This window comes from Lepidochelys kempii, chromosome 1 (assembly GCF_965140285.1).
Source record: "Lepidochelys kempii isolate rLepKem1 chromosome 1, rLepKem1.hap1, whole genome shotgun sequence".
NCBI classification, from domain to species: Eukaryota; Metazoa; Chordata; order Testudines; family Cheloniidae; genus Lepidochelys; species Lepidochelys kempii.
Genome location: NC_136380.1, coordinates 313,591,999 through 313,611,621, shown reverse-complemented (window position 1 = coordinate 313,611,621; position 19,623 = coordinate 313,591,999). Strand labels below are relative to the sequence as shown.

General features: G+C 39.9%; 1 protein-coding gene across 4 annotated transcripts in view; it reads left to right on the top strand.

Moving 5' to 3' along the window:
• The window catches only part of GRM8 (glutamate metabotropic receptor 8), a 455,209-nt gene that overhangs the window by 74,973 nt on the left and 360,613 nt on the right, over positions 1-19,623 (top strand). For all 4 annotated transcript variants that reach the window (XM_073328248.2, XM_073328251.2, XM_073328250.2 and 1 more), the window contains exon 3: positions 16,288-16,504. In XM_073328248.2, coding sequence (XP_073184349.1) covers positions 16,288-16,504 — 217 coding nt within the window. The remainder of the gene's footprint in view (positions 1-16,287; positions 16,505-19,623) is intronic.

Below are 19,623 nucleotides of genomic sequence, written 5' to 3'. Positions count from 1 at the left end.
TTTATGCGGGAAATTCTGACATTTCGAAATTTCCTCTTGTCCTGAGTTGGAACAAAAGATCAAAATTTTGAAACTTCCTGCAAAATGAAAATTCTAAAATGTTTCGTTTCAAATATATTGAAGTGGCCTTATTGAGCCTTTCAGTTTTGATAAGGTTGAAGTGCTTCATTGAGGCTTTTCTATTATTATTTATAATATAAAAAATCAAACAAAGAAGTCAAAATGAAGCACATCAATAATTTTTTGATCTTGTCAGATCAGGATTTTCTGATGGAAAACTTTCTTCTGAAAAAGTTCAACCAGTTTTATGGTGACCACTGAAAATGGATAAGTGAAACTAACGTGTAAAAATGCATTTGGGAATAATTTATATTAGCAAGTGAAAATCAAATTGTATGTGCATCAACACAGGTTGTCTTGGCATTACTAATCCGACTTGTCCTCAGAAGCTACCACTTCGGTTTTTGATGTTTCCAATATTTATTCAATGCAGTTAGAATCATAGAATATCAGGGTTGGAAGGGACCCCAGAAGGTCATCTAGTCCAACCCCCTGCTCGAAGCAGGACCAATTCCCAGTTGGCACATTTCAATTTGGTTTGGTGTAATCTTGTTTATTATGAGTTCTTTTAGCATATGCAGCCACAGACTGAAGGAAGAGCATTTCAAAATAAAAGATGTTCGTTCATCAAAATCTGCTGTGATAGTCATAAATGATACAGCATAGAGTCCCTAATACAAATCAACTGTGCACTGTGTACAGAAATACTTCTTTAGAGAGAGGAAGATTGTTGGCATAGAGAGATGCAGATTGTTGGCACGGTGTATCTACTAGCAAAGTCAGACATAAGCTATTCTGTCTGAGGTCTCTTTACAGAGAGTGATGATAAAATTGTGTTTAGAAATCTGGAATTTCTTCATCCATCAAAACCTTTTGCAGGTTGTTAAAGCATGTTGTAGACTCCTGCAGGTTTAAATCATAGCAGGGCCAGAACAGCTCCTTGTTCTACAAAAGTAGAGAAAAGGAATTCCATAAAGTTTACTGTGTGGATATCCTGAAACCAATCTCAAACAATGAGGTTCTGTCTTCTCTGAGTGATCAGGAAAATGCTCATGATACTTTTTTATCGGGGTAGGGTTTGCATGGAGGTCCCCGACCAACATTCCTTCTCACTCCTCTGATATGCTATGCTACATGTTCTGGTCATCTGCCTGGCTACAAACTTCCGTCCCAAAGGTGGTTGCATTTCAGAGATGTGATTTCCTTTATGTGTATGATTTACAGAATTCTTGGGATCCTCTGGGATGAAAGACAAAATGTGTCGTATGTTTCCATCTTGCCTAAGAGGAGTGGAGGGAGGCAAGATTTGCCAACATATACACACAAAAGCAAGACAGAGGAGATTTGACAGACTATTTCTTCAGAGCAAAGGACATTCAGGTTATCACAATGAGTAGTGCCCATGGCTACTGGAACACAAACATGCATCCCATGTGGATGCGTCTGAGCTTCATAAGTACTGCTTTGTGCTTTCCAGCAAAGCCAGACTGGCAGGATCAGGCTAACTTGACAAAATGTTTAAAGAAGCCCTCAAAAGTGCACCTGAATCACCTGACTGGAAAGCTGTTTTTTGTGCGTGTGCTTTCACATGCATACGTATATGGGAATAACAGCTAAGGAGGAAACCTTTGGCCTACTGCTCAGGCTGAGCCTCACACTTAAGCAGAAGTCTATCTGAAGGGTGATAAATGTAGTTTGACTTTGGTTTAAACTGGTTTGGAATTCTTTGAATGAAAATAGGGGAAAGGGGAATTTTATAGAAATTCTGTGAGCTGGTCTGAACATATGGTACTACTTCCTTCCTGCACTGCATATTGTTCTCTCTGGTATCATGAAGGCACTCCCAGTACAGGCAGACAGCATGATCATGTGTGCATGGAGAAGCTGCCTTAGCCAGTAGTCCATTGGAGAGTGGCCCTGTCCAGGCTTATCTTTCAGCAGCAGCACAGCAGAATCCCTCTGGCCTTCATGCTGGTCCCAGTGAAAACACTGAGCATCCGTGAATGGGAGATGGGAAGCAGTGAAGCACATGTCAACACCTCAGCACTAGCCACTGTTCTTTATTACTTCAGCCTGTTGTCACTGAGAAAGGAGCACCGAGGGGAAAGTGATGAAGGGTGTGGGAGACCAGGAGTCAGGAATGGAGGGAGAAGTTAAAAGGAGGAGAGAACACATTATTACCTGGGGTTCTTTCAACCCAAAGCTCTTGGTAACTTTTACTCTGTGCGAGGTGGTGTCAGGGAATAAATCAAGGGAGACCGATAGATGGCTCGCACAAACAGGACAACACGAGTGCTTTCACTTAAAGCTAAACTTTACTTAGTCTCAAGCACTTGCACACATCTGCAACAGGTTAGTAAAACACCCCCAACCCCCGATAATTACCAAAGCTGAGTGTGGCTTTCGAGTGGCACCATAACAGGCTTCAGCTGGCCAGGCCTCTATCTGCCAGTGGGGACCCAGAGGGAGCGTCCCTGAAGAGTACCTCCTGAGAAGTCCAATTGCCTCAAACTTTCCCCCTAATTTATACATTAGTAATACAATGACATATCCCTTAAAGAAAACTTGTTAAGCAAGCAGTTTTTAAAGCTCAAGCAAGAGATTTTCTTACGGTAATCAATTTACCAGATATGTTTTTTTTTTTCCTCCAGAACATCCATGCCTTAGGTCCCTGACAAACATTCCTGGGGGCACATATAGACAGACTTCCTGTTTTTCTAAAATACATAGATCAACAAGTTCCATATTCTCAGCAGGAAGGACGCGGGGTTGAGCTGCCCTGCCTGTGGCACCCCAAACCCCCTCCCCTCCTGTCTTGGTTACGCTGAGGCCTTTGCATGACCAATTTACGACCTGCTGACTTGCTACTTTTAGCAAGAAGCAAGAATGGTTCAGTATGGCCTGCTAACTTGACTACAGTTAGCAACACACAATAGTGGTTCAGTACGGCCTGCTAACGTGGCTACTGTTAGCAACAAGTGATAGTGGTTTAGGCACTTTACTGGTTTGCCAAAATCTCACAGAACAAGATGGCAGGATGGAAGAAGGAGTGATGATGGAGCTACGGTTAAAGAGGGATGAAAATAGAGGCAAGAGATGTGAAGAATGGCAGGTAAAATGTAGCGTGTGGTTAGTCAATATATATATGGGCACACCCCACTAATATGTGTTACAGGCACAATATTAATATTGCATACATTATACCATATATGAACATAAGTTACAGTCGTTGTGTTAACTGAATTCTATTATGCTTTCCCCACAATGCTGTTTACTCCCACTCACCCATGCCCAGATATGGATCCCACAACACTTTGCATAGCTGAATTCAGATCTTGGCACAGGCAAATACTAAATCTGTCAGAGACAAGATACATTCATTCTACATCCTGTACAAGCAGGGAACAAGGCTTCACAGACCCTTGGCGCCTAGAAAGTGGTATCCAAAGCAGAGATAAGAAAGGAGCAAGCTGATACAGAAAAACATGAGGCAAAGCTGATTGGTGGGTTTAGAGCCTTGAGTGACATATAGAATGTTCTTTTAACTTGTAAACACAGCCATGCTATATATGAACAGCTAGTTCTGAATACATATAGCGAGTCTCTGCTATCCAGACTGGATTGGTAAATATTAACTCTTTCCTTTCTGTACAGTTCTTGTCACAGAGTAGCTGTAATCATTTCCCCAGGGCACAGTGAGTGCAAACTGTGTGTGAAATGCTGCCATTCTTATTTGGTGGTAGGTTGTTGGTTTTTTTTTTTTTTTTAAATTTGGTGTTTACTTCTCACTGGTGAGAAGCAGGGATTTTTCAAAGAGGCAAAAAACTTTGTAAAAGTCACAGAAAAGTTTTGAATTCCACAAAAGAAACCAAAATGTTTCAGTTTTGGGGTGTAATATACTAATTTTTTTGACTGTAAGTGTGCTACAGCTCCCAGTTAGCAGACTTGAAGCCAAATTTACAAAGGTATTTAGGCATCTGAAGATAGGCATGTCTGAAAATCTCCCTACTCATCTAAGTGAGTTAAGTACTTAACTCTTATTGAAGTCAATGGGAGTTAGGCACTTACCCTGCTTAGTGCCTCGTGGGATTTACTACAGTTGCTATCTGAATCTTTAGGTGCCTAAATAGCTGTCCCTATTAGACCTGTACCTCAAACCGTAGAAGCTCAGACTTTAGCTCTTCAATCCATGGCGACAGCCAAGATGATGGTTGTTACATCTGTGTACAAGTGCTAGCTGGGGAAGCTAGGAGGCAACTACAGTGCATTGAAGGGAGTATATTGTCCCTTAAAGTTTCAAACACTTCTTTAAAAGTGAGCGATCTGACTTGATTTAATACTAACACCTCATTTATGTTTTTCACCCTCACTTGTAATTCTCTCCCACCTCCCTCAGTTATATTTTCCTCAATATTACTGTACCACAACAACTGCCACCTAGCCAATACTTCATGATCAACAGTGTGTGAAAATGATACAAAATCTGTTTTCACTTCTATAGGGTAGGAGGAGAGGTGAGGGCTGGGGAAGAGAAAGGACAATCATCCTAATGGTTATTTCCAGAAATTTTCCAGTCTCTGAAGGGGATCTGGTGGCAGCAAGAGGGTCAATACATCAACTTAAGTCACTGGCATAAGTGTGTGTGACTCCTACTGACTTCAGTGGAGATTCCCTTGCTACTGCAGAGCTGAATTTGGCCCCTAGTCAACAGAACCACCAGGACAGCTCATTCTCCTATTGACTAAAAGAAACAGAATTGCCTATAAATCAAGGGATTTCCCACTTCTTCAGGAAGTTCTCTTAAGTCGATAAACTGCCGGCGGACAATCCGAGATCCTAAATCCCTTAAATTACTAGCTATAGACTCTATAGTACTAATTAGCAAATGAATTTCAAAAGAGAGAGCCGACTGGAGCCGAATCCAGTTTTCCAGCTACCACATTACTTTATTGTCCCTGAATTAGAAAAGCAGCAGTGCTAGCTCATCCTGAGACTGATCTCTTTTTATATATTCTCATAATTCATCACAAGCAATTATATTCTTGAAAAAGTGGGTAGCTTGACAGACCCTAATGAAGTAAATACAGCTGAGAGGGCTTTGAAATATCAGAGCTCACACTGAGCTCAGAGTTCTGAGCAAGATGAACAAACCGATACACATAATTAAATCTCCCCCCCCACACCCAATAAGTAGAAAAAGGAATTTGAATGGGTTAAGAAGTCCCTAAGGCTGTCTGGCCATTCTTAGTTTTCTGTTTGATCTACTCATTGGAGAATGTGTGAAATGGCAAAAGAAGAATTAAGTCATTCCCAAGCTCAAATCTCCTCCCCATGTGCTCTGATTTCAGCATGAATATTATCCATTTGATCTACAGTTTCTTCATTTCATCATACAGAGGCTGGGTTTAAACCTCAGTTGGATTTAAAATATTTAGAAAGTTGCTTTCAGATGGAAGGATAACTTAATGTAGCTGGTTTTCAGAGAGGCAAGAGACATGATGTAAAGTGATGTGAATATATCAGTGGAGCTCCCTTACTGGGAAAATGCCACCGTTAAACATTTATCAATAGATTTTTTTGTTGCATAGAACACTGACAGTTCAAGCTGTCCTTAGATGGATTTTCATCCTCCTGGAGTTCCCATAGCAGTGCACAGTGTGACAATATTTGCTTCAGATGTAAAAATGTGCATAATACATAAGTACCTTTTTAATGTTTTCCCCTTAAGTACATCACAGTGCATAGAGACATGTGTGATGGGTTCAGTCACAGAGACCCCCATGGGACTGTCACCTGATGTGCTGAAACTACCTCTGAGCCCATTTTCCCTGCCAGCTTGGGACTCCAGAACCCTGCCTTGTTGAGCCAGAAATACTAGCCTGATGCATCACAGACTCAGGGTCTGGGCCATACCTCCAAAGCTGCAGTCTTTAACCCAAAACAGCTCAGCAGGTCACCTCTCCAGCACCCAGACACCCAGTTCCCAATGGGATCCAAACTCCAAATAAATCCATTTTACTCTGTATAAAGCTTATACAGGGTAAATTCATAAATTGTCAAGCCTCTATAACACTGATAGAGAGAGATGCACAGCTGTTTGCTTCCCCAGGTATTAATCACTTACTTTGGATTCATTAATAAACAAAGGTGATTTTATTAAGTATAAAAAGTAGGATTTAAGTGGTTTAAGTAATAACAGACAGAACAAAGTAAGTCCTCACGCAAAATAAAGCAAAAACATGCAAGTCTAAGCCTAATACGTTAAGAAACTGATTACAGGTAATATCTCACTCTCAGAGATATTCCAATCAGCTTCTTTCACAGACTAGACTCCTTCCTTTTCTGGGCCCAATCCTTTCCCCTGGTACAGTCCTTGTTAGTTCCAGCAGACATCTTAGGTGGAAAACAGGGGTTTTCTCATGACTGGCCACCCCTTTGTCCTGCTCCAGCCCCTTTTATGGCTTTGGCACAAGGCAGGAATCTTTTGTCTCTCTGGGTCCCTACCCCTCCTTCTAAATAGAAAAGTACCAGATTTAAGATGGATTTCATAATCAGGTGACATGGTCACATGTCACTGTAAGACTCCTAGTCTCCATTCCGCATCTGCTGACCCACACATACACAGGAAGGTTTTCAAGTAACTAAGGCCATTTACAACTGATTGTTTCTGGAGCACCCTTAATGGTCTCCACTTAATATGTTTACATCAGTGATACAAGTTTATATTTTATTCTCTGAACTCCAGACATAGAAATAATACATGCAAACAAGTCAGGTGAACACACTCTGTAGATTATAAGCTTTGTAATGAGACCTTTTGCATAAAGCATATTCCAGTTACATCATATTCACGTTCATAAACATATTTTCATAAAGTGTATGGAGTTCAACGTCATAACATGTATGTTTCAGGATTGGTTGATTTGTTTTGTAGATGCTGCGTCTTACATAGGATTCAAGATTCTGGTATCAAATTATATTCCTTTGTGGTATTCCTTGTGAGTAATTACAAATAATGACTTCTAATGAGTCCCTGACCTACTTCAACCCATTAGAAAAAAACTACTTTCCAAATTTTTAACACTTCACATTGTACAAGATAACCCTCTTGATTATATCCTATTATACCATGTTGGCACAGCGGATGATGAAAACTAACATGCTTTGCCGTGATGTCACTTATTAAACTTTAAAAAAACGTACTTTCTAGCTAATGGATAAAACTCAGGTGGTGCTAAGTATCTTAATTTCTGCTATCCACAGCCTGCAAAACAATTACCCATATTAAATTCAGTAAGTTTATCTTAATTTTATTAAGAGCCTGATCTGGCAGACCATTATCTATTTGAGTAAACCTACTGATGTGAGTAAGGATGTGGATGATTGGCCTTATGCATGTAAGGTCTTTTGGGTAGGGACTATGTTTTCACTTTTGTTCTGTGATGTTCCATGGACATCTATAGAAATAATAACACTGTTATCAGCAAACAACCATTAATAGTCTTAATTCTGCTCTGTGCTCATGAATACAGCAGTGTTGCATCTAGAAACTGACACCTGCTCAGGTTCAGGGACACCTGGGGTTAGCCATTAGTCAAGACAGCTGGAGGGAGGCCAGGCAAGAGAATAGATAATGAAAAGAAATGTAGTAATGATATACGCTTCCGACCTCAAAAACATATAAGATGTGACAGAGCATGATATACATCTTCATGATGCCTGCACAAGTGATGCCAACAACATGTATACACATGCACACAAATGCCCTGCCCCACCAAACTACCCACGAGCCTTTACTGAATTTTTTGCTGTCACTTATGTCCTGAAACTCATGGGACTAACAGAGCTGTAAGGTGCTATTCAACATGAATAAAGGTGCAAAAATTGGACCATAGAGGAGATGATAAAGGAGGAGGGCAACAGAACAATAAGAAGAGGCTAATGCATAATTAATGGCACTAATAGCAAGGTATGGTACATGAGTGAGGAAAGAGGGATCAGGTCCTTACATGGAAACTCTTCAGGGCAGGAACCTCATTGCCTTCTGTGTACTGTGAGGTACCTAGCACATTAAAACTGTTCTTCTCCCATGGGAGTGTCCAAGTGCAAACTGACAAATTTTATTGGAGTTTCAAAATAAACTGTTATGAATCATATCCTCATTTTTTAGAGAAAAATGTTTTTGTTCTACCGATAAAGAGCAAAGGTTTAATTGCCTGACATTCTGTATTAGCATAAACGTTATTTTTACACAGCAACACTTAAGTGCATAGGGACCTTCCAGAGGACCTGAAAGTAGCTGACCATTAACTACTGATGTAGAAGATATTACTGTTCACAGGAAACAGGGCAGTGTGTATTGCTAACCAGTGGGAATCAGAGTGATTTAGAACCAGCTAATGGCAGCATATAGATTATACTTTTGTACTTCACTTTTCAAATACTAAACTTTATTTTTTCTAACCAAAATGGGTTTTAAACTGCAGTCATTTAGATGCATAAATGGGGCATAACTTTTTTTGCTCTAGCTAATATTGGTAAAATATTTTTCATAGTAAATGTATAACGACTTCTTGAACCAGATGCATTATTGGACACCCAAATTACTTCTGTGGTTGATGGGTATCCTGCCAGTTATGTCACACACCTCAATTTAGATGAACAGCCAATATCTGTACTTCTAAAATGTACGTATAAATGCTCTACCAACAGGGAATCCATCGCTAAAAAATCTTTGGGACAGATTACCTGCTCCCGCTGTAAAACCCATAAAAGGAGATCTGAAGTGTGGATGTGTCTCTTAATGGGAGGAGGGTTTTGTGGTCCCTGGAGTTTGCAGGGGGCCATACTTCTCAACATTACAGATCATAGATGTCTATGGAGCAGGACATGCCAGGCATCCTAGAGGGAAGGCTCTATGTTGATGCTCTGGTCACACTTTTTCCAGTGGTACTACCACTGGCTGCTTCGCTGATCTACCTCAGCCCCATACCTATGGGTGTGTGGAGCCCTAAGAGAGTGGCCTTATCCTGGGCAGGGGACGTTACTCCTGACAAAGCTCTCATGTGAGCAAAGAGACTCTTCAGCCCCTTTCAGAAAGATGTAAAAGGGCATCGCAAGTCAAATTTGGCTCCTCTCTAGGTTTCAGACACACTGGCATCTACAAACCCTAAAGCGCATAGAAGAGTGTGTTCTCCTTTCAGCACTGAGAAAGTCAAGGGGAAGAGCCCTGAAAACTGTAGCCCACTGTGGGCTCAGGGACTGCTTTTGTTTTAGACATTTTGCCTAAGTTTTGTATTTGAAGAATACAACTGTGCCTGGAAAGAGACTTGGTCTGAGAAGGTTGGGGGATCCAACCTGAATGAGAGGTTAGCCTGAAGCCAGACTGGGTAGGCAGCACGGCTACAATCAATTTTTCTTTAATTTCTGTGGAAACTGATTTAAAAACCAAAGCAAACCCCCACCCTTTCAATGTTTACAATTCAAGCAATGGAGCACTGATAATGTTATATTGCGTGAGAAACAAAAGATGACTACACAGCAGTGACACTGGTAAGACTATTTTTCAGGCTGAGTGAAAGGCCCAAACACAACATGAAAAGTAAATCAGGCCAGTACAATTATTTTAGTTTTTAAAAATCAGAAGTGTCACGAGTAACACAGGTAAGGTCTTTTTAAAATACAATTTTTAACCTGACACGAGATCTTTAATGACAGAGGTGAAACGATCATGAAGCAGGTATCAATGGGTATTGGTAGGTGAGTACAGATGGTTTAAAAGCCTGTGTAGGCATTGGTTTTTCATTTTTTTTTCATTCAGTCCCTCTGAGGGTTTTTAGTCTCCTTTTTAAGGAAAGGATCTCAGGGATGTTTATTTTCCTGCCTGTGAAAGCTTTAGTCTCCCTCTAAAAACAGAAGATCCAGAAACTGCTTGTGCTATGCTTTGGGAGCTTTGCTTTACTCCAGGGTGATCCGCTTCAGGAAGAGGGAATGTGTTTGTAGGAAAGAAGGAATCTTTGGAATCCAGGAGAGTTTAGAGGGACAACCTAGATTATTGCTTTGCTCCAGGGCCAGAGATTGCATTACTAAAGTGTGGGATGGTGTGATGGGGTGTACAAACTTCCCACTGGACAACAAGCTGTTAAGGAACTTCTGTGGGTTCAGCCAGCCCTGCCCTGGCCCACCACATCTGCAAGCCATGCACAGGCTGGAGGAGGAGTTAAAAGGGGAGAAAAACAGCTCATTTGTGGCCAGACCAGGGAAGAGACCACACCTTCATCCCTCAGCTGCTGAGGAAAGCCAGGAGCTTCCCCAACAACTGCCTGAAGGTCTCTCCCTGAAGGAAGGGATGCCCTAATCCTGATACACCCTGAGAGGGAGGCATTCTCCTCTCTATCACTAACTCAGTTTGTTTGTGTTAATTTCCCTTGCTTTTTGTCTATGGACTACCCAGAATGGGCGTGTAGAGATATGTTTGTAGAAGATTATAATTTAGAGATGCTCCCTCATAATGGACAGTATTATGAACATAGGAATTTGGAGATGTGCCCTGGAGGCAGGATTTGGGAACACCACACGGCTGTGTGCAGCAGTTTACTACAGTCTGTTTTATTAGAGTTTTATTCCTTTCCCATTCACTGGTTTGTACTTTAATGAACATCAAGATTGTTACAAGGAGAGACTTGGAAGTGACCTGACTGGAGGGCCAAGGGTTCAACTCCTAGGGGGAAGTTTGGCCAGGCAGCTCTGCGTGCTGCTTCCTCCCCGAGTGCTGGCTTCGCAGCTCCCATTGGCCAATGGGAGCTGCGGGGCTGGTGCCTGCAGGGGAGGCAGCATGCAGAGCTGCTTGGCCACGCCTCCAGGCTCTCAAAGCATGCCCATATCCAGCCACGAAAAAGCGAGTCTGAAGGTTTTTGCGGCTCACAGGCTGCTACTGCTGATTTGTTCCTGGGTTTCTAACAGTAGCAACCCCTCTCACAGACCTGATTAAGGACAGGTGCCCCAAGAAGGTGCACTGGTCAAGGCCTGTGAAAAGGCCTTTCAGATGTTGAAAGACCTTTTATGTAAAGAGTCTGTCCTGTTCAGTTCCGTCTCCTCGAGAGTTCATTTTACAAGCTGATGCCTCAGAAGTGGTGAGCCGACCCCTTCACAGATGGGTTAGGATTGCCTTCTTTCCCTGCTACCAAGCTATAGCAGCAAGTGAGATGACCCTGTTGCAGCTGCACAGGGAGACTGGTTTACTACTGTCTGAGTGGGAAGAATGTCCCCTACTGAATCACTAGTAAAACTTACTGCATCTCCAAAATGCTGATTTGAGATCTCTGATCAAAGTAGTAAAACAACACACAACCCTGCTGACCTTGTTTGATCACCGCATGAGATAGTATTAGCACAGATCAAACACTTGAGTCTTGATTATCCATACCAAGTGAATTTAACTCTACTTTACCATGGAAGCTTTTATTCAGTGAAGGCAGACTAAGATGATGATCTGAGGGATGGCAATTTGCAGATGTGACTAATAGCTGGAAGACAGTGACCTCGGCTCTCATCCAGCAAGTGTTCAATATCTAGGCCCTAAGGATCTATTTCACTTCACTGAGGCTTTTGTGCTCACAAAGCTCTTCTGTACAGAAGAGGTGGTAATAATTTTGAAAAGACAAGGCTTTTAATGATTAATGATAGACATAAAACATGAGAAATCACCAACATGAAAATGTTTGACGATGCAAACTTCTATCTAAGCATTTGTACTCCTTAGCAAAATTGTTTTGTTTATTAGTAGGTAGCAAAATGCCAGTTGAAATTGAACTGTTGCCAACAATGTTAGCTATAATAACTATTTTTTAATGTGTCATTGCTGAAATACTGAGGACAGGATGGAAGTCAGCTGCATCAGTGACTATTTTAGCTATGTCAGTGTAACTCCTCATCCACAACTTTTAAGATTCTTGGCTTAAGATTCTGTTTATAGGATCATTCTATCTCAACTCACTTCCCTATATCTGGTAAACTGCTCACAAGTCATCGGTCTTTGCCTGAAAGGATCTAGAGAGATTTCATATGAAAGCTTTGGCTAATACCGTATTTTAAATTGACAAATCTAGTGGGCAAGAACCCATTGAACGTTTGTCCAAGACTTGAACTGAACAGGTGCAGAGGGGAAGGACTTTTAGGAGCAAGTTGGACACTTACCCTTAATTCTGTGCTTCTCCAGTGCCATGCAGTTTTCTATACTATTCTTCTCTATCCTGGGCCTCCCTTAGGTTAGTCTGGACCCTATGTTGGGAACACCAGAATAAATCCGTTAGTAACATTCCCTATTCAGTGGTCCCTGGATCAGAAAGTGGTGAATTTTCCTTCAGTGGAGGACACTAGATGTGGATCACCACTTGCCTGAAAATAAATAAAAGGCACTGGTCTTTTGCTTCTGGCACTAAGGAGAGGTTCCTTTTTTCACATGTGTCTTCTTCATCTAATGGGATAAGACCTTTCACTGGTATCTCTGATAGCTGCCTGAGGCATTAATGTTGTCCTACCCATGCTGATGTGAGGGTGGCTGGTATTTCCAGGAGGAGTAGGTCAGCATTTTGCAGGATCAAGACCTAAGAGCATACATACTAAAACCTGTGGGTCTTTCAAAACGGTACACTATAGCTTTAAGCGACAAAGCACTAAGGAATGAACATAGAAATATATGTAGTTAAATAACTTTAAGGCTGTGGCATAAACCAGCCCAAGCTATTAAATTCAATAGTAAGGCTCCCCCATGTGTGTCTCCTTCTTTCAGAGGGCTCAGTTCTGTCACCATTATGCACATTGAATATTACCCCATTCCCCAAGTAAAAGTGGCAGAATCTGACTCACTGTAAATCGGGATGGGGCAGACAGATGGGGGTGGCGTGCGGGAACTATCCCATCAGTTAGGATGGGAGCATGAATCCTCATGTTAAAAAGTATAGCTTTTGGCAGTTTGTAAAACAGCTGACTTCAGCATAGTTATGCAGTCATTTATTCATTTTTTTTCTTAAAAAGCAAAGCAAAAAACAAACTATTGCCCCACAATTATTAGGACTGCATATTGTATGAATACAATGTGGATATTATTACATGTATTTGTGTTTAATTTTAAAGGACAATAAAGGATAAATATAAGAAAAAATCCCCATAGGTCTCTTTCAAAACACTACTTGTAACTAGGGTAAAAATCTGTATCTATAGTGTAGATACAGACCATATTTAGGAAGTTTTGAAAATATATATTACTGAATTGATAGACCATAACAACTCCTTTGCATAGGAAGCATTGTGCTTTGTCATGTAAAAATGTTCTAGGGATATGTAAAATATGGTTTATTAAATCTACAGTCCATAACCAGAGTTGTTACAGTTAAAGTATAAATTCTTAGTTCATGGTTTATTGATCCAGTGCATTCTAACAACTTGCCTGCATGCTAAACATTCTTTTGAATTTTGTTGAAAAAGAGTTAGTGTGTCTTTTTAGCTACTTTTTTTCTCTTTTAACATCCCCCAAACCTCAGACCTCTTAATTCTGTATTTGAAAGCACCTGAGCTGTCTAGCCACATTCATGGATTTCCTGCATACAAAAGTTCAGGTTATAAGAAACAAAGAGTTTGTTTCCTTCTGAAAATAAGAGTGTGAAGCTACATTTAATAATTTCATCCTGGTAACTTCAAAATACCAAAATAGGCTTTTATTAAGGAAAATCTACAATATAGTCCTGGATAGAGATTATGAACTTTTGGGGAGAAGAAAATTGAATAATAGCTTTGTTCAGGGGCTCCGTCCTGAGAGGTCAATAGAAAAAGAAACAGGGGAGACATCTAATGATTCAGGAAAAGAGTTCTAAGAGTGTTTTATTTAAGTGTTCTTGACTTTTAGGCTGTTCTTTGTCTCATGGCTAAGTGGCTAGAGTAAGCATAGTTCTCCCTTGCCGTTGAGCTGTCATAGTTACTTACATCTGTGTAAAGTTGGCACTAAAACACTGCCAAATCAAAATGGTGGCATTTTACACCCACTTTGCACCATTGTAAATGGGTACGCACGATGTAAAGCAGTGGAGAATCAAGCTCATTAAGTATATCTGTTGGTGTAACACTGCACTGTACTCTTCTGTGTCAGACAATGAGCATGGGGCCCATTTCAATGCTTATTAAAATCCATGGAAAGATTTCTGTTGACTTCAGCCAATGTTGGTTCAGGTTCTTCGTGGCCAAAGTATATTCATTTCAGTTCATTATTCATGTATGTTTTCTTTACAGTCTCATAATTTTCTTAGTCTAGCCCCCTTTTCTAAAATAAATTCTATTAGGTGTTGGAAAATGGTTGGTGGTTCTGGCTTTTCCAGTGGCTCAATCAGGGATGCACAAAGCATACCTCTGTTGTCTGGGCTGAAACCTCATGTCACTGCATGACACCATCAGCTCCCAAACAAACATGTTGTTAGGATTTGACACTTGCCTTATATCTGAAGGGAAACCAGAACTGAGGAAATTAATGGCAATAAGTGGTATGGGTCCTACTCCTAGGATTTGTAACAACAAAGTCATCGCTAGGTTAAAATTACCAGCGGTTACTAATGTTGGTGCTATGATGAATACCACTGAGTAACTGTTCACTGAAGAAGCCTCCCCTGAGGATTTGCAAGGTGGCATTCTGAGATCCAACATGAGGAAACCAATGATTAAGGCTGTATTTCCCCTTTTCCTTCCCCCCCTCCCATGGATAAATGTAACTTTTCACAGAGCAAAATGGCAAATATAACAAGCATGTTTACAAGCGGGTATCTACCTATTGCTTTTTAAAGTGCTAGAAATGTTTCAGAATATCCCATGAAGGAATTTGTATTTCCTTTCAGTTGATGGAGCTTTGCGTTGTTGATAGTAGCATTTTCTTTGAGAGATCACCCATATCTTATATTTTTGAGATTATTTTGTCCTTCTGCCCATCTTCTAAATGGCTTTGTTCCCCCTCAGTCAGCTGAAACTAGTAACCTGCCTTTCAGACTAGACCTTAAAAGCAGCAGAGGGAAGGGAAGGCTAACTTAAGTAAGAAGCGATTTAGTAACTTGCTCAAAGTTACAAAAAGCCTCTGACAGAGCTGGGATAAGAAACCAGATTTCCTAAATCCCATTCCTTTTGCCTTAATCATGAAATCATCCTTCCTTCTTGTGCTAATGACACAATATTTCATTGGGCCTCAGACAATAATTTTGGGGTAATTAGCTGGTATTCCACATTCCCCACTCAAAGTATTTTCTGGTAACTTTCATGACTAGTTGGTGAATATTTCAAGTGTATCCCATCACCACTGTTTTCAAATCATACTCATTATAAAATATCAAAAACATTAATTATCATTTTTTCATCAAAGAAATATTTATGCAACAGAATTGACAATAAACGTTACCTCTAGACAATAACTTCTTAACCTTCCCAAACTTTACTTAGTTCAGCAAGCAAAGTTATGACTGAACCTTTTCTAGATGCATAAAAGCAAGGTTTCTTTAAATATTTTAACTAGTCCTCAGAAATAGCATAACCATATTGCTTTGCACTTATTTAAAATCTCTTCTGCTCTCTGCATGCAAAATAATTCTGATAACAGACTGTATAAAGTCACTAAGGCCCTATTTTTTCCTATATCTATTTCCTAAAAGCTAATATCTTTTTTTAAAAGATCTTCATGCATAACCCAATTACTTAGGCTTTGTATTCTTGTGTGATGCTATGAATGATGCCGTGTTAAATCATGAAAAATCAAAACAAAACGTGAACAAGACAAACCTTATGAATTAGGGAAAATAATCTAACATTTATAGTTGGAAGAAATTTAACATTTAAACATTAAGCTCCTCAAAGATGTGACCTTTTTTCTTGATTTGTGAATTGTACAAGTCCTCCTTTCTTCCTTCACTTTTGCATCAGTTCTTAATATGGCTGGAATGGGGAAAAATGTTGTTCTGGTGTGTCATCAGGAGTCATGACTCATGACATCTGGGGAATAGCAGAATTCATTATTCACTGGGGGAAAAAAACTTTAATGAAAATGAAACTTAACTGACATTTTACAATATCTGAAATGGTTTCTGATTAGTTGCTTTAATTATGACAAGATATTCAGATCTGTGCTGCTCCTGTGCATAATCTATTTTAAACTGAAAATTATTTTAGATTGGCTTGAATTACTTGTCATTTTGTTTGCAGATACCTCAAGTCAGCTATGCATCTACAGCTCCAGAATTAAGTGATAACACCAGGTATGACTTTTTCTCTCGAGTGGTTCCACCTGACTCATATCAAGCCCAAGCCATGGTCGATATTGTGACAGCACTTGGATGGAACTACGTGTCAACACTGGCTTCAGAGGGAAACTATGGAGAGAGTGGTGTAGAAGCATTTACTCAGATCTCGAGGGAAATTGGTAAGCGTACATTTATCAGATTTTGTATTTATAGCTGACAGGTTACAAAGTCTGAGCATCCTGAAACACTGTCTGGTCTATGTGGGATAATTAGAGCTCCTACAGATGCATGACCTAGACTGTATTCTTGAGAGAAGTGGAGAATATTATGAATGATTTTGCTGTTCATGGGTTTGTCAAGGTGACACTTTGGGGCTTATTTAGGAAGGAGAGCTCCTGACAAAGGTAAGAAATACAAAAAGATCACCCACTTTGAAAAGGAGACGCTCTTTGACAAATTAGAGACTCTACAGGTTTGATAAATGGCTATAATATGGTCATTTTAGATTGAAACTTATGTTAGCAAATTGTCATCCTTTTTAAAAAAATGGCAGCTGGACTCTAGCCAGAGAGGTTATGATTGAGTTGTTTTTAGAAAATCCTAATCTTGTGACCCCAAAGTCCTGGCAAATGTTTCTCACTGTTGTTCATGGAGTTTTTAATCTTGCTGCTCTAAAAATTCTATAAAGTACAAAGACATACCCTGGTTGTTTTTATTTCAGCATGAAATGTGTTATATAAACATTGGCATATGATGAGGAGTATTTTTAAGGTCTGTTTCATCTTTCCTCAGTGCAGTAGTTATTTCTGGCCTGCAAAATTGGCTGTTTTTCAGGAGCAATGGATTTTAGACTCCATGGAGGGGAGTATTAGGTGGTATGAAGGAGAGAGTAGTAGATGTCTGGTATTGCTATTTCACCAACTAAACCAATGTTAACTAACACAGATAACACCCCTTCTGTACTAAAACCTCAAACAGCTTTGCTATTCCTCCCCATATGGCGTGGATTAATTTATTGGGCTTGTAGCATGCCTTGAAGCTCAACAAACTCTGACTTTGTCAGGACAAATTCGTGGTGGGACGGGGAGAAGAGAATTCTAGAGCAGGAGTTCCAGCCTGTCCCCAACTTCCACATACAGATTTAGAGACCATCAGCTTGAATTTCCCAGCTGTCTAGATAAGGCACAAAGGGAGAGGCATCTCCTAGCTACCCAGGGCTCAAACCATAGAGGGCCTTATGGATCAACAACCTAAAATGTGTTGGATCTATACAGTATATAATGATCCATGTGAGAACCATCAGTAAGTAACTACACCACTTTCATTGAGTATACTCTGAAGTTTCCAAGTGGTCTTCATATGTCAACCCAAATAAAGTACCTTCCAATTATTTGATCAGGAGGGGACCAAGGCTTGGTTGACTTTGGTGACGTCTGCTTTCAAAAGACAATACTGCAATTTTCACACTAAGCACTAATAGTAGAATATTCTTTGCCAGTGATGCAATGTGGATTTCCATTAGCACCTGAAAATGCGGCAGGATCCCCACATGATAGAACCTTTGCATCTCATAATCACTTAATACATCCTATTGGAAAGAATAGTACAGAGTGACTCAGGCAGTATTGTGTATCTGCCAGGGACCACAGGCTCATTAACCGCAACTCTCTCTGTCAATGGTTTCAAAGGGAGTTGCTAGATCTAAGTGAAACAGTATGGGTGTTTTACCTACATCCCGTGTGTGTGTATTAGATAGAAGTGCAGTCTCCCTGCCATGTACTAGTATAAAACTAGTTTGAAAGGAAATTCATTGACTCTCTGGATCGACAGAATAACTTTCTCAGTCTTCCTTTACATGACTTTATATTTGTCCATCCCAAGTATAGCTCTACCACCACAGAGGCCAACAAATCATTCCTAGTTCAGGATATCTTGTTTGCAGAGTATACAGAAATCTCTTGCTGATAAACATTTGTCTCTATAACCAAGTGAAGATTCATCAGGCTGTTTACCACCTAGTACAGTTCTGCTGATCAAGACTTCATAGATGCTGTGATGGAGAAGAAATCATTCTTGGTTTCCAACATAACCACAGCACAAGAGTTCAAAAATTCTTTGTCAAAATCTATTCAATTTGGAACATAAATACTGCCTAGAGCTAGTCAAAAAATGTCCCATGGAACATTTTTCTGTGAGAAAATGCTGATTGGACAAAATCTAAACATTTCATGAAAATGTATTGATTTTTGTCCAAATTTTCAATGGGAAATCATGGAAATGTTTTGTTTTGATAAGCTGGACACATGTTGTTATGTTATAATTTATAAAATTCAAAATGATAAAGTTGAAACATTTTGTTTTGGCTTTATGAGCCTGAAATATTTAGATAAGGTCAGTGAAATCTATCAAATATTTCATTTTATGACTAATTACATGATTTTAAAACTTTTAAATATTGGAATTCCCAGAAGATATAAATACCTCTGCCTTGACACCTCTACCTCTCCCACTGACATTGGCTTTTCTCTGTAACCATAGAATCATTTTTGTTTAAAAATGAAAACATAACTGCTCACATAATCACTGGGCTTCAGGACCTTGAGCTATAAGAAAACTACTAAATATGAGACACACCAGATAATAGTGAAGGTTGGCAACACTATAATAATAATCCTTCTACGGTGACACTCAAAGGCCCGAATTAGAAGTGGGATCCTGCAATAGGGTGGCCTGCAACTTTAAGGGCAGGAGACATTCGACCAGCCAGCACTGTTAAATTAGCCCTGCCCCACCTGTGCAGGATGTGGAATTTAAAGGAAAGAAAGTGCATCAGCTGAGGGCTGTATACAGGTGGATAAAGGATTTCTTAAGTAAAAGAACTATGCAGGTCACAGTAGGGAAATCCAACTCTATACACATTCACAAATGGCACTCCTCTGCAGAATGCTATCAGCCCTACTTCATTCAATGTAAAGATAAATGATTTCCTAAAAAGGATGAGTGCAGAAGTAGGCTTTTCCTTGTTTGCAGATGACTGTGCCGAAGGGACTAAAAACAGAAACCAGGAAATAACTGAAAAGTGAATTAATTAAGCACTTAGGAAAAGTGTGGAATGGGGAAACAGGAGGGCATTTACATTTTCAATAAGCAAAACTAAAGGAATGATATTCAGTAAAATGAAAATTTAAAAAGATTGGAAACTGTGTCTCTATGGACAGCAAACAGGCATAGTTACAAGCTACAAATTCCTGGGTGTGACGTTTGATAACAAACTAACATGGAAGGATCACACTGAAAA